Source organism: Misgurnus anguillicaudatus, chromosome 7 (assembly GCF_027580225.2).
Source record: "Misgurnus anguillicaudatus chromosome 7, ASM2758022v2, whole genome shotgun sequence".
NCBI lineage: Eukaryota > Metazoa > Chordata > Actinopteri > Cypriniformes > Cobitidae > Misgurnus > Misgurnus anguillicaudatus.
This window is the reverse complement of record NC_073343.2, coordinates 2,217,501-2,233,368: the sequence shown is the minus strand read 5'-3', so window position 1 is coordinate 2,233,368 and position 15,868 is coordinate 2,217,501. Positions and strand designations below refer to the sequence as shown.

At 35.3% G+C, this 15,868-nt stretch overlaps 3 protein-coding genes across 3 annotated transcripts in view; all 3 read right to left on the bottom strand.

The window, feature by feature from the left end:
- Positions 1–1,540: 1,540 nt before the first annotated feature.
- fabp7a (fatty acid binding protein 7, brain, a) lies at positions 1,541–2,693 on the bottom strand. Its single transcript, XM_055173163.2, has 4 exons — positions 2,531–2,693; positions 2,220–2,392; positions 1,943–2,044; positions 1,541–1,837 (listed from the first exon to the last, which is right to left on the bottom strand). Exons 1-4 carry the CDS (start codon positions 2,601–2,603, stop codon positions 1,787–1,789), a joined length of 399 nt encoding a protein of 132 aa, XP_055029138.1. The 5' UTR covers positions 2,604–2,693; the 3' UTR covers positions 1,541–1,786.
- A 9,586-nt stretch (positions 2,694–12,279) lies between these two features.
- On the bottom strand, positions 12,280–15,245 carry gja1a (gap junction protein alpha 1a). The gene is made up of 2 exons (XM_055171901.2): positions 15,058–15,245; positions 12,280–14,338 (listed from the first exon to the last, which is right to left on the bottom strand). The coding sequence occupies exon 2, from the start codon at positions 14,291–14,293 to the stop codon at positions 13,208–13,210; it is 1,086 nt and encodes a 361-aa protein (XP_055027876.2). The 5' UTR covers positions 14,294–14,338; positions 15,058–15,245; the 3' UTR covers positions 12,280–13,207.
- Positions 15,246–15,684: 439 nt separating this feature from the next.
- The window catches only part of LOC129417317 (synaptotagmin-like protein 2), a 16,493-nt gene continuing 16,309 nt past the window's right edge, over positions 15,685–15,868 (bottom strand). The window contains exon 15 of the mRNA XM_073869264.1: positions 15,685–15,868. This exon is cut by the window's right edge and continues 253 nt beyond it. The gene's annotated coding sequence lies outside the window, so the exon portion shown is untranslated.

The window sequence follows — 15,868 nt, the reverse complement described above, 5'->3', positions numbered from 1 at the left end:
AAGTTGTCTGGGACGTTGTCCAAATGTGCAAAGCTGTAATGTACAGTAGGTAAAAGGTGGCAACTTTAAGGAATCTAAAAATCATGCTGATGTCACTTTAATCACTCTTTTATTCATTTAATTCTTTTTTGCACATAAATCTTTAAGTTTAAACAACTTGAATTAACAAGTCACTTCAATTTTTTTGACTAGTGAGGAGTTGGTATAAATAAATGAAAAATAGTTAAATGGGCGTAAGTTATTACGACTTTATTTTTATAATTTATATATTTTGTAGCAGCTAAAGTGCTAAAGTTGTAAAAAAGTTTTAAACTTAAACATTTAAGTGCAGCATGTAATTTTTACAGTGTACTGCATATGTGCATCAAAACCTTTGACACGTAGTGTAGGTCATAGCTATCATAAAACAAAATTGGGACAGTGACATCACATTACAGAAAAAAGGATGGTTGCTTTCGGACGGTTTCAAATGAAACATCTCATCATGGTTGGTCAAATTGGTCGAATGATGCAGCTACGACAGCATGGATTATAGGATTAACTTTGACCCAGTGTTGGCGTGTCTCCTCCTGGCAGATTCAAATTGTGTTGAGGTTACTACAGGTCATTTTGATAGAGATACACAGTCATAGCAGCACAACATTACACAGAAGTAGGATTGTCCTTTTCCAGACAGGCACTTTTAATTCAAATGCAGATATCTCTGGCCTGCTGCAAAGAGTCTGTCTGTTGAGTCTGTTGCTTATGTTCAAACTGTGTCTAAAGTAAAACAAACTATCCTTCAGATGGCCTTTATATTTCATTCACTTCTCGAATCCAAGTGTGAAAAGCAGCCAATTCAAAACAAAGAAATAGTCAAAATAACAAATGAAGTTAAATCTTGTCAGATATTTGAACCAAGAAAGATTTCTTACTCAAAAGAAATGAATAGTGGATTAAGTGGGTACAGAGTTGGATTATCAACAATGGCTTATCATAATTATTAATGGTTGTTAAACTATTAGAACTAATCAAGTCATAATCAGATTTTAAAACAAGTCATGCAAACATAATGTAGTTAACAACTATACAAAATGCTTATAAAACAAGAAAAACATTATTTAATTTTACATTTAAACTTTGTCAATCAATCATGAATGTACTGAATAATGGATGCTCATCAATTATTTGCATAAAGGTTTGGTGGTTGCTATCTAATCTGCTTCATGATGTAATAGTTAAATAAAAGTGTAAATAACAAATCAATTATTCTGATCTCTAACCTTTTTTTTGTAAATTGGCTGTATGTTCATTGTACTTAAATCATTTGTGAGTCACTGGACATAATGAATAAATGTAAATGTGCTGTATATTAACAAAAAATTATAATTTCTTAATATGTTTTGGTAAATTATATATCCACCCTGTACATTATTATGTTATATACTCTCTTAAGGTAGTATGAACACCTTGTGGGAATTTTTTTTAAGCCAGTGACAATATTACACCAATAAAGAATAAAACATTTTACATAAGACTTAAAAAACGAAGACCAAGTATGTATTTGACCAAGTAGACCAAGTATTTTATTCAGTTTGACACAAAGGCAAGCTTCAATTATACATTTCACCAACATCTGCAGCATTCAAAAAAACTTCACGATGTGTATTTCATATAAAAGGTCTTAGAAAAAATGTCACGCGTTCTTAAAAAGGGGAAATCTTTAAAGTTGAAAATACGAAGTAAAAATGCCCTTTTAAATTTGACAAGTTTCCAGGGTCACCCTGAAACATCCAACAGTTTGACATTATGCCTTTTCATACGTGCGGACAGCCTCGACCCCCTCAAAAGTCAAGGTCTGCAAATAATAAATAGGAAGAAATAGTTAAATCAATATTAGTTGATAATAAATATTCAAACAGGACATGTATGGTACACGAATACTGATAATAATGCTGCTTACCATAGTCAATTTACCATCATGGATTTCTCTAACAAACTTAGTCTCCTTGCCATCCCACCTCTGAACATGAACAAGTTTGTCTCCTTCCAAAGTTACAGTAGACTGAAACAAGATTTCAGTTGTTTAGTTTTGCATTAGTAAATGACATACAGAAATATTATACCGTATTGTATATTGACAAACCAAACTATAATTTTAAAGTGCTTTGCAGAGTTGATCTTTTAATCAAGATTTTGGATATTGTGCACCATTGCATGCAAAAAAGTAAAGCACAAACCTTCACATGTCTGTCATCCGCTGTGGTTTCATCAAACTCCTCTCCCAGTTTAAAAGAAATCTCTGTATTTTTGAAGGTACTCTGTGTCTTAACAGAAACTTTATCCCCCTCCTGGCTGATGATAATTGTTGGTTTAGTAACATTGCCTACTTGCCTGGTGGCAAAGCCAACACCTGTAAATAAAAAAAAAAACGAATCGCATCAACATAACAGACACAACAAAATGATTGCAACATCACCAGACTGCACTGTTGCACCTTGCATGTGCAAAGATGTTTATTTATCTAATAAAACATTTTAGTGTTACCTACCCAGTGCCTTCATGTACTCATCAAAATTCTGGCTGTCAACCAGTTTCCAGGTTGCACAAAATGCATCAACCATATTGACAGATAAAAATGTAGTGGTCAAATACTCAGGAATTTGTTATTATAAGGTCCACAGTTTCTCTTGTGTGTCTGCACGGACCGCAAAGCCCAAAGCAATTAATAGTGCAGGGGAGGAGGGGCTTAAAGAGACGCATTTGCTTATTGGATAGAGTTACGAGCTGTGATTGGTTCGAATACATGGCGAGAAGTGACACTGTAATTTCATGGGTCTAATCCGATGACCGGTCTTGGACTTTGCATTTGTGCACGGAATAAAATTGTCGTAATTATTGCACTGACATTAGTACTTTGTATATAATTATCCAAATGATATAGATGTGTATCTTTATGCCATCCATAAGCTTAAGGAATAGAAACATATTGCACAAATAAATTGACTTTACAGGATGGGTAACTTTAACGTTATACGTGATTTGAATAAACGATCCAATTAAACAACATCAAACTGTACAATATTTTGTTTTTATTCATGCACAATAACTGACTGATCAGATTTACGCATTCGTTACGTCACTTGCACGAAAGATGTGTTGTGAGCGTTATTATAGACTAAATTGCTTAATTAATAAATAATTTGGTCTTCTTCTTCACACTGCTGATAAGAAATATTGCAGCACAGTTACTCAAAATCATGTACATACAAGCATTGGACGTTAAGTCTCCTCTGAATATAAAGTTTTCCTCTAGGGGGCGAATGGCTCAGACGGCTGAAACACGATTATCTATCGAGGACACGATTATCTAGTATAGGGAAAATTGTACTCTTTCATGTATAAGTTAACGTTTGCAAATATCAATTCAAATGATTGTCAATTCACATACAAATAAAAAACAAGCCGCTTTAAATTAAACGATTAAATAATCAGCATAATTATTCAACACAAACGGCTATGATTGGTCCATCCTGACCAACGCTGAGAAAAGTGTATCATTTGACAGCATCAGTCCGGACCGTTATGGACCCTAATAATAATGACCCTGAGAAACTTTAAATTGCTATTGAACAAAAAAGGGATTTTTAATGTATATTATATAACTCGACCCAGCACCTGAGACTGTTAAAAATGTAAAAAATAATAATAATAATAATTCATTTCCATTGCCATTTCGCCCGTTGCGCTTCCTATAATCAGCCGCTAGGTGGCAGCCGTTCACCATTCTTGAACAAACGCTTACTGTTCACTTCAGTCTGCAGGCGGATGGTTTAGCAGATTTCCTCAGACATCAGACCATAGACAGTATATAATGTCTATGCATCAGACAACCACAAATAACTTAATAGTGTCTGTTTGAACAAATGGACCATTGGTGTGTACCGTGACTTTTACATTCAAGGTGAGTCACTCAAATGTCGTATTATAGCACTACCCAAGCTTTAAAAATTATGCAAAAAGGCAAAAAGGATGGAAAAATTAACTGGTTATTAAAAAAAGTCCAACACAATTATGTCATGATTTTATTTACCTAAAATGTGTAAAAACCGCCAAATGTAAATCCGCTTGATTTTATTATGGTTTTTAAAAGTCCCTATGGAATCAAAATTGAACTTTTTTACTTTTAGGATGAGTAAGCTATTATGATATCTAAATTGGTGTGCTCAAAACATAAACATGTAAAAATTTTATATTTAGAAAAATTAAGTACAAATCAATGATTTTTATGACAATTCTGCACTTTAGCTTCTCGTCATGTTGTATGTTTGTTCAAAATATAATAAGAAAATAAAAGATTCCAGGGGCAATATTCCGATCTCTCTGATGAAGCCAATACCGGAAGTGACTTAAACTGCAATTCCCTGACTGGCCGCTAGAGGCTGGCTCCAAAAGGGAGTCAATTCCCATAGACCCCATGTTAAAATGCCCAACTTTACAGTAGAAAACATGTTCACAGCCTGGTACAAAAAGTATTTTTGGTCTATATAGCTAATTTTGCCCTTCATAACAACTGTGAGGGGGGTGAATTTTTTGTAACTCATCCGTTTAAATTATATTAAGCCTTAAAGTTCTGCATAATTAAGGGCGAACTGCCACTACTTTCACTACTGTCAAGCTAGGCGGGCATAGTTTCAGCAACCAGCCACCTCAGCTTCACCCACTTCCTGCCTCTTTACCCATTTTCGATTATCCGTAAGTGATTCGCAGTGACGAACGGCCAAGATGGCAATGGCAGGCTCTGCCCACTATTGGCTTCAAAAAAGCTTTTTACAAACCTATGGGTGACATCATGGACACTACGTCTATATTTCTTTACAGTCTATGGTCCTGTCCCAAATGGCGCACTTCATGTAGACTTTCGGTCTCGTGGCCTTAAATTGCGCATGCTAGCTTAGTCTACGAGTACGTAGGGTCTCCCATCAGTCATTTTTATGCTCCGAAGTGTGCTCATCAGCGCCCCCTTTACAGGCTTTGTGCACGTACCAACCCAGAAGTCCTTGCGAAAGAGCAATCAGAGCAATCAGACCAATCAGACGACGGAAGGGAGGAGTTCACACTGTAACTTCCTATTTCCGGCGTGAAATCAAGTCTGTCCGAAAATACGACTCCGGTGCGCCCTCTTGAACTCACGTCAAGTGTCCCTAAGGTCTGCACTACATGATGTCATCAAAGTGTGGACTCTGAGGAGGTCCACAAGTACGGATTGTGCCATTTGGGACAGGGCCTACGTTCCAGGTTGTGAGGTAAATGGACCCTTTCCCTTTTAAAATAGCCAATAGCGGTATGTTTACCGTAAATCAACCGCTATTGGCTATTTTAAAAGGGGGAGGGGCCACTCAATATGGCCCACTTATGCTCCGTTTCAGTGGAAATTATGCCAACAAAGCAGTGCATTTCAAGGCACTTCAGTGGTTCTTTAAAACTAAATAAGTAAACATGCTGAACAGATATCTATAAACGTTTCTAATAATTCACACCGCAAATCGAAGACCAGGTCACTTTAAAACTCTCAGAGTGTTTAACATAATAAAGGAAGCACCATGTGATGCTGCTGAACTGACTTGAGTTTGTACTGCAGAGGGCGAATGAACCTTGTTGTCACCACAAACCATAAACCCTGTGGCCTCTCCCTTATTTTCTAAATTACAACTCAGAGGAGGCCCGACTGTAGCCCGACCCCAGAGCTTTCCGTGGGTATACTTTAGTAACTGATGTTATTAAAAGGATTGATGTTGTTCTTTGTACTATCATATAAAGTTTGCCTAATATATTAAAACAAGATGTTTCCACAGAACTTAATACTACACTAAAAACTATCCCCAAGGGACAGAGAACAAAACACTTATTTTTAAACACAGCTAATCTGGACTTACAATTTCTGCAAGTAGGATATCAAACATGTGCTATTCCATAACGTTACACACAATTACACACCGGCATTCAGACTAGTTTACTCTATAATGTAATTGGTACGACACAACATTCAGAACGAGAACTACAGCCTGCTGTTTTCAATTAAACTGGCAGGCTGGAAAGTATGTCCGGTTACTTCAGATCTTCCAGTTGGCAGAGCAAAAAGATGAGTCTAGGAAAGTGTATTTTGTATTTTTCGATTTTACATCTATGAATTTGACACTTTTTTCTGAAGCGACTTACTGTAAATTCAAGATATAAATCTTTTTATCAGTATGAAAAAAACAAAATTATAACACAAAAATGTAATATAACTAGTTAAAATCTAGACATTTGTCAAAAAAGAAGACAAACTTAAGGAACGTTTTCATACAGGTATTTTATTTATTTTATAAAGTCACATGACTGATTTTAACACAAACAACTGGAAAATAACATATTTCAAAGTTATTAGCATTAGCTAACATGAACTAGCATTGAACAATACTTCTACAGCATGAAATAATTATTATTTTTAGCATTTACAAATACATTTTTAAAATCAAAATTTGTAAAGTTAACTAGTTAATGCACAATGAAATAACATGAACACATGACATTAATTTACATTAACAAAGATGAATAAATGCTGAAAACTATATTGTTCATAAGTTCATGTCAGCTAACGTATTTATAATGTTAAAGGGGACAAAATCTGACTTTTTTCATGTTTAAGTGCTATAACTGGGTCCCCAGTGCTGTATGAACCTACACTGAAAAAAATTATTAATTGAATTTAATCAATTTTTTTAAGGTAAGCGGTTGCAATCAATTTATTTAAGCTGCCTACATTTAAACAAAAAAGATTAGTAAAGTAAAATAAAATAGAAAACTTTTGTTTAAATGTAGCTTAAATAAATTGATTGCAACCACTTACCTTAAAAAAATTTATTAAATTCAATTAATCATTTTTTTTCAGTGTAGATAATGTGAAAAAGATCATCCCAGTACACTGATAAAAATGATTCATTGAATTCAATCAATTCCTCCAAGGCAAGTGGCCGCAATCAACTCACCCAAGCCACATTTAAACAAAAAAGATTAGTAAACTAAAATAAAATATAAAACTTTTGTTTAAATGGAGCTTAAATAAATTGATTGCAACCACTTACCTTAAAAAATTGATTAAATTCAATGAATCGTTTTTTTCAGTGTAACTTAGTTTTGGTAAACCATTCTGTGCAAGCATGTAAAAGTATAGGTCTATAAAATTTGGCTCTTCCTGTGATGTCAGAAGGGGATAATACGGCCCCCTAAATCTGCACTATTCAACCACGGCACTGCCATTTACTGCAGAGATCAGCTCATTTGCATTTTAAAGGACACACCCCAAAAATGCAAAGTCTTGTGAAATGTACAAATACAACGTTGTTTTAAATCGTGTGACATATTTTTTGTAGGCAAAACCCGAAGCGAGTAAGCATTTTAGCACTTTCGGTTCCATCATCCCGAAGTCAATGGGTTTTGGTTAAACTCCTTAAATAAGATCTTGGGATAACATAAGCCCAATATATTTTCATGTTTTATTCTATGACAGAAAACCTTTAATATCCCTACTCGTGACTTTTTAAAACTTTCAAATTGTCTTTAAAAGGGTGCTTGCTAACAAGTTGCTACTTGGAACTACAGACTTTGTTTGAGGACTTTAAACGTCACCACACATGAAGATATCAAAAATGCAACATGGGCACACTTCATTTCTTAACAAAGATTCATCCAAAGACCTCAAATGTGTATATTGGTACCAAATGTATGCATATCTGTACTGTAAATGGTTCATATTAGGACCCAGTAAGCAATTTTGTATTTAATAGATGTCTAACCATAGCCCAAAAATAAATAAAATAAAATAAATGAAACTAAACACATCTCTTAAGTTATTTTGACGACTTGTAATTCAGGTTTATTTAACCAAATTTTAAGTTTATTTTGGCTAGAAGTAGGTTACCCATAACCAGACTATTTTAGGTATGTAGGTAGTTGGTGAATAATGGCTTTTGCTCGCTGGGGGCCTTTTCAAAGGGTACTGCACCAGTGACAGCTTGGGACCATTTTTTCTGACAGTGTGAAAGAGATTTAAAGTTTGCTTGTTATAAGCCCTGTGTAGTTTGAACACTGAAGGTGTACAGAGTTCACGACTGTTCTGTTTCTAGGGCACTGCTAGTTTGGGTGTTGATATGCAGTGGTTCATGTGATTGGTATGAATGGTTACTAAAAAGTTTTGTTCCTGTAGCTCAGTTGGTAGCATTGCAGGGTTCGATCTTTAGGGAACACACATACTGCAATGATATAAAATTGTATAAAGACTGTCCTGAGACACAAAAAACAAAGCTAGTGTTAAACTGAGTTAGGAAATGTTTCACATTTCATTAGTTGTACATATCTTGGTGAAAGGTCATGTTTGATCATCCAAATGAGGAATGTATTGTATGAAATGCAGAGAAAGGTTTACCTTCTAAAGTATTTTAATCCTTACAAATCTGCATTTGATAATGTGGAATATTTTGGAATTCAAGGGCAAAAAGTTTTTTCGTTAATCCCCTCTTACTACATAACTGCACTTTCTCTTGGCTTGATGCACATAGCCCAGATATTACAAAAATGTTTTCACATACATAATTCAAGTACTTTACCTTTGCTTTTCTGTTTAGCCACATGTGGCTGGCAGACCTGAGTCAAAGCACATGTTTTCATTTAGTTCATCGGATAAATAGGAAACTCTGAGAACAGAGGAAAAGGTTGAATCTTATTAAGTCATTTCAATTTCAAACTCTTTTAAAGTTTGGTCAATCACAGGGAGTCAATTTGCCGCTTGTGCATTATTACGTAAATTTAATAACCAACATTTATGTCAACACTTTAGCGAAATGATAAGCGGCTTGATTTTAAACTTTACTGGAGACTTTACAGAAGACCACAGTACAGTTACTCAGTTAAAAAAAACTAGAAACAGTGCTCCATTTATATGTGCTGGCCAACTTCCCGTAATGGAAAAATGCTGTCGGAAAAAGAAGAATAGACAGAAAATGTTCAGAGTTAAGATCCTTCTGGAAAAGAATGAATGATCTTAATTTATTCCAGTAGGGTTGAATTAGGCTGATCTTACTTGGATAGACTTCGGATCTTACTTGGATTTATTCTTCAGTGGTTAAACAGTAAGACAATAAGAAAACTGAGCTTTACAATACTGACAGTAGGGGAGAGCGGGGTATGTTGTCACACTTTTCACACTGTCTAACATTTACTGAGCACCATACATCAAAATGGTATAAATCTCATACCAAATGAAAGAAGGAAGTCTTGGGCACATATGTTGTATTCATAACATCTTTATATCTTATCTCATTACAGAGTTGTAGACTGTTGAATAGTGACTGTGCACTTGTGACAATTTGCCCCATCGGAGGGTAAGTTGTCACACTAGGGCGGGTAAGTTGTCACACTAGATTATCTAAAAATAAGAACACAACTACTTAATTGTGAATATTGATTTTAATTTTTAAACTCAAACCAAACTGGAAATATAAACATCCGTGCCTGGAGAATCTGGAAAAACAATTATTTCAATCCAAATAATGCACATTTCAATTAAGTGGCAAGACCACTTTACTTTGAACTTTGGTTCAAATGTTCTATGGCTTTCACATAAAACCAGATAACTGAATGGAACGCTGCAGATAACTTGCTTAACTTAACATGTTTAACCTCTGAACAAAACAGATGCCCTGTATGACTAATAGGACTCATCTCCAGAATCACAATTCTGACACACATAAATTGCCTGGCCTGAGGTGCAAGCATCATGGGCCCAATTGTTGCATTTTACACATTTTACCCAGGTCTCCTTTGGACGACTCTTTGAAAATGGCTCTACACAGACGAGGCAGAAGCACTCTTCATCATCTGATGATGACTCTTGCATGATTTTTCTTCTTTTAGCTGCCTTGTTTTTCATAGGTCCAGATTTCTGCTTCCCTTTCTTTTGAAACAGCTTTTTGCTAGATTGAGGCTTATTCTTTTCTATATCATGTTTTCTGAGCATGTTCGATGTGTTTGTTTGTACAGGGGCAAGTTGTCAGATGTGACGACTTGCCCCAAAGTCATTGAGACAACTTGCCCCATACTTACTTGTGTGCTAATGTTGTCTAAATCTCAAGTTTAGCTCATCATATCACTTTAGCTAAAGTATCAAAAGACACTTTACGGTCTCCTCTATTTTGTGCAAAATAATCATTTTAAACATTCACACCTAACAAAGTTGTATTGCATAAAATGTAAAGTGATTTTTTTTTACTTTTTAAGCAGAAAAATAAGAAAATTGTGCTAACCTCAGATTACAGTGATCTTGACCACATGTGAACAGGAAGTTGACTATAGAAGAAGAAGTCACATAAAGTGGCTATTTGATTTTTGACATAGAGCCTCTAGTGTTGCAGTTATGAACAGTGTGACAACTTACCCGTGTGACAACTTACCCCGCTCTCCCCTACTTAAAATGTAGTGTTTAAAGATTTACTCCTTCCAAAAACCACCATATTAAATCACACTATTTGGAATGACATGTAGCTCAATTGGTGCATCATGACACAACAACACTCCTAAAAATAAATGTTCCAAAAATTGTCTTTGTCTTTCAATAAAGAACCATTAACATCCACAGAACTGTTGCACAACTGTACAAAAATATGCAGCATTTGTGTCAAATCAACAAATACTTTTATGTTACTTTAACTTAAAAAAAAATAAGTTAAACAATTTCAACTTGATTTTATAAGTTATGTCAACTTTTTACAAGCCAAAACTTAAAATAGTAGGTTGAATTGACTTGCAAAAACCAAGTTGTTTTAACTTTATGCTGCATTTTTTAACAGTGTGGTTCTCTGGTGACTATAAAAACATGGAAATCATTATTCTAAGAACCTTTGACTAAAACGGTTCTTCTATCTTGGGTATCGCTGCAAAGAACCTTTTTAGAACCAGTTGTCACTGCAGCAGTGTTGGGGAAAGTTACTTTTAAAAGTAATGCATTACAATATTAAGTTACTGCCCAAAAAAGTAACTAATTGCGTTACTTAGTTACTTTTCATGGAAAGTAATGCTTACAATATTTTGCGTTACTTTTTCTTACTTGGATGAGGCTTGATCTCTTTCAGGCCTTGCAGGTGTTTTTTATGATCGAAAAAATGTCAAGCTCTGACCTGCCATCTCTGTTTCCGACTCAAACTGTTCCCGCTCAGGTGCACAGAGTGCGTAATTCTACGTTAATATGTTCAGTTTAATTCAGTACATTATTTTATTTTTAAATTTAATTAATTAAACTGAAAAGTAACTCGCATTACTTTTTTAAAAAAGTTTTTCCATATTTTACCCAATCATGGTTATAGAGCAGGGGCGGAGCGAGGGAGTGGCTTCTGGGGCTCAAGCCCTGAATGTTTTGTCAAAAGCCCCGAATCTTTTTAGATCTTTAAAAACGAATTAATCCAGGACACTAGGTGGCGGCGTTCAGCTTAAAACGCTCCAGTCCCCCACTCCAGGCAACGAATGAGAGACTGAAATTGAAGGCAAATTAACATGCTGAATCTCTCCACAGTAAACGCATTTTCAAAGAGTTTATTATTACAGTACCTTCGTTATTACTGTAAAAGTGTATATTAATAGTTATGTGATAGCGTCAACTAATATGTTATCTGCATGGCTAACGGCTACTGTTAGCGATCTGCTGCTGCACACTGTCATTGATAACGTTATGTTTAAAGTACATTTAATCACAGCGAATTAAAACTTTGAAGAACTTGCTCATTGCACATATCTCTTTTTTACAGATAAATATAAAAAAAAAGTCGTCAGAAGTAAGAAGGTAAGAAAGGATATAGTTAAAGTCCATATGGATTTCACTGAAAGTCGCAATGATTTCACCTCAGAAATACATTAATAGACAGTTATAAAATGTGAATCCTCAATCTCTTGCATTAAAACGCTTCTAATAAGCAGGTGAGAAATTGTTCTACAAGTGAAGTCAAAATTTTTATTCTTTCTTATGTAGCTTTATAATTACTGCATTAGCCTACAGCAAACATATTTTGCCTATTTTTCGATAAGAGAAGTTAAAGTGCCATTGTCAAAATTTGTTATTTTACGGTTTCAAAATGATAATACAGAGAACACTTAGATTAAAAAAATAGTTTATAAAGCTGCCGTAAATGGAGAAAAAATATCAGCAGGGGACCATTTTGAACCCTAGATTTGGGCTAAGCCCCCAATTTTTACAATGTCTGGCTCGGTATAGAGTGTATATATGTTAAACTTTAAATTAAACTATAAAGTAAAATCTTAATGTTAAAGGTCCCATCAATATAACATGTGTTCATGTTTCACGTGTAAAAAAACGCTGTATTTTTCACACTTATCTCTATAGCGCTGTTTTCAATGTCCTCAAAACAGGCTGATTTCTTTCTTGTTCTATGAAGTCCCTCCTTTAGAAAAACGTAACGAGTTCTGATTGTGTAGCTTGTTTAGTGTGTTGTGATTCGATAGCAGCTTAGCTTGCTGTTTGTTTGCTTATCTGACGACTGACGTATTCCTGTGGGCGGAGTTTAGTCAAAAAACTGTTCTACTGACGTCATTAAAGCAGGAAGTAGAGGGCTGTAGTCCAAACCAGCCATTCGCTGTAGGCTTTGAAAGGCGAACTCTGTTAAAGAAAATATATCGCCTGGCAGTGAACTTTGAGCTTTATCATTTTACAGGTATTATTTATGCTATTATAGCAACATTACACACTAACTGGGAACGTGACCTTTAAATATACAAAAAATACACTTAAATAAAGGTGCTATAAAAGGTTCTTCACAGCGATGCCATAGAAGGACGATTTCTGGTTCCTCTAAGAACCATTCAGCCAAAACATTGTACATCTTCCATTCTTCTTTTTAAAGAGTGTATGTCAACCAGCCATGTACTTATAATATTAAATGTTTTTTATAAGTAGCTGAATATTTTCACTATCAGAACCATAAATACTATTTTCACAAGAACCAGCCATATGTCATATAGCCTACTAATACTAATAAAATAAAAAATCTAAAAATAAATATAAAAAAGCTGAGGCTGCATTCTTTGGATGTCAGATTCAACTCTGCACTTTTCAGCGATGTTGTAAAACATTCACTACATAACTTCAAGAAATTGTCTATGAGGCCTTTCATTAAGGTCTCTGCTATATGTCCAGATCATCGGGTCTGGGCCGACTACTCGCTCGACTACTAGGTCGAGGTTCGAGCTCTTTAAGCAAGAGAAGATCTTTTCCCAAAGTCCCTTTCTCGGGGTATGGAAAGCGGTGGGTGTGGCAATAGTCCCTTTGACCCAGCTGGTTCTGTTCTGTACTGTAATTCGTCCAATTCTGTTCGTTGGCTTGCTTGTCGTAGTTGTCAGAAGAGTTCGACTTATCACCCGTATTCAGATTGTACCCCAGATTGGGGACAGGTGCAGATGCAGAACAGTCATTGTAATACCCGTAACCGGACAGGTTTCGCGGACAAGGCTTGACATCGCAGGCTCTGTCGAATTTTCTCTCCGACTCTTTAATTTGGTCCTTCATCCGTTTGAAAATCACATAGAAAAACTCAAAGATGTTGAGAGCCAAAGAAACAAGCGAGACAACCAGCATGAAGACGATAAAAACTGTCTTCTCTGTGGGACGAGACAGGAAACAATCCACTTTATGGGGACAGGGGAACCTTTGACACGTATAAATGGCCGACAGCTTGAATCCATAAAGATGCCATTGAATTAACAGGAAGCCAACTTCAAATATGGACTTCAACACGATGCTCACCATATACGTGTAAAATATTCCACCTCGCATTTTGATCTTCCCGTGATCTTCCAGGCCGTACTTGAACTTCCTCATTTCGATTTCCCGCAGAAGGGTGTCCACGTCTCCTCCTTTGCTCTGGATGTCTCTTAATTTCTCCTCTTTCTTATTTAGCTTCTCCTCCTTGTGCATGAGGAACACAACATGGCTCAAATACAGCAGGGTCGGCATGGACACAAATATGATCTGTAACACCCAGAAGCGCACGTGTGAGATTGGGAAAGATTTGTCGTAGCACACATTCACACAACCCGGCTGCTCCGTGTTGCACCGGAACGCCGACTGCTCATCTCCCCACGCGGACTCCACGGCGGTTCCCAAAACCAGGATCCGGAAGATGAAGAGGACCGAGAGCCAGACTTTGCCTCCTGCCGTTGAGTACGCCTGGACCTTGTCAAGAAGTTTCCCCAGCGCGCTCCAGTCACCCATGATGAAAGATGGTCTGTATTTGGCAATAGAGGACCAAACTTCTCACTGACAAAGAGAGCAGATTCATTGAGTATTATAAACACAGAAGAGCCAGCGCTTTAAATCTCAACACATCCGAGAGGTCTTTGCTCTTCATGTTTCTGCCAAATAAAATAACATACTCCTTGGCAAAACATCTTCAGAAATGTTCATAGGTCAATCTCTGCTTTAAATAAATGGTCATGTTTTATGAAGAGCAGTGATTCAACATTTAAAGTATTTTGAACTTCATAACTAAAAATAAATTTCAAGCCAATAAGAAAAGTGTTACTAAAGCAGTAAGAACAAAATTATTTAAAGTATAATCGCATACATATACACTTATAATTCCAAATTGTTTATGTATATTCTCTACACTGTAAAAAAAAGTTAGTTCAACTTAAAAAATTAAGTTAAGTACCTTTATGGTACTAATATGCACCCATCTAGGCACAAAGGTGTGCTTTTTGAAGGGGTACTGCCCCGAATGACAGTTTTTGGTCAGTTTTTCTTATAGTGTACATTATGACAGTTCTGCCCCTATATATACTGTAGCATATCTATAAGAACAAGCATAAGATTCATTTAACTGTCGTACATGGGAAAACAAATCTAAAAACATAAGCAGTAAAAGACAAATGTAAAAACATACATAAAAAAAATGTAAAGTTTAAACATCTGTCTAAAGCATGCTGACTATTCAGTTCCTTAAATATAGCCAGATTCTAAAGAACAGATTTCCCTACCTGGAATCTCTTTAAAATGACAAACTCCTTGACAGTTAGTCACTATCTGTACGACATTTAAACTCGAAACAACCAAAAATAAGCAGTTTTAACATAAAAGGAAGTTTTCCTACAGCAGATGTTCCTCATCCATCCGCTGGAGTGTCTGAGTCAGAAGTGAAAAAGTTAAAAGTCAGCTGACTCAGACTGAAGCACTTCCTAAACTTTCAAACTCCTCAAATTTGGGAAGGAAAAATGGAGTTTGGGAAAAGTAGGAAATACCGCCATCTGCTGTATAATAGGCAAAACTGAACAGATAGACCTCCAAACAGACCTTCAACATTCAGTTAAAATTTTAATTAGAAATAAAAACATTTTTATTTTATTTATGTATTTATTTATTTAAGAAATAAAGCAGCATTTTTAAGATTAATGTTTGTTTTTAAGTTTTTTTTCTGCAATAAAATACTAAAACATTCAGTTCAGCTAGATTCTTAATTTGGCATAGTTATGAACAAAATTAGCTACATTAAATCTCTTGCAGTCGCTTATTTTTACAACATATTTATTTATGCGAAACAAAAATCATACAAACATTACATTTACTTACTTTGTTTTACTCTACATCCAGTAAATCAAAGACAGCAATTAATCAAATGTTATTTATTTTATCTTTTTTTTTTGTATAAACATAAATTACTTATATTGCATACGTTATATCAATTTGTGCACATGTGGGTAATTTTTATATAATTAGGTTTTCAGTCAATTAATACTTTTAATTAATTTATGAATAGCTAGTATTTGGTGATAATCATAAATGTTCAACATG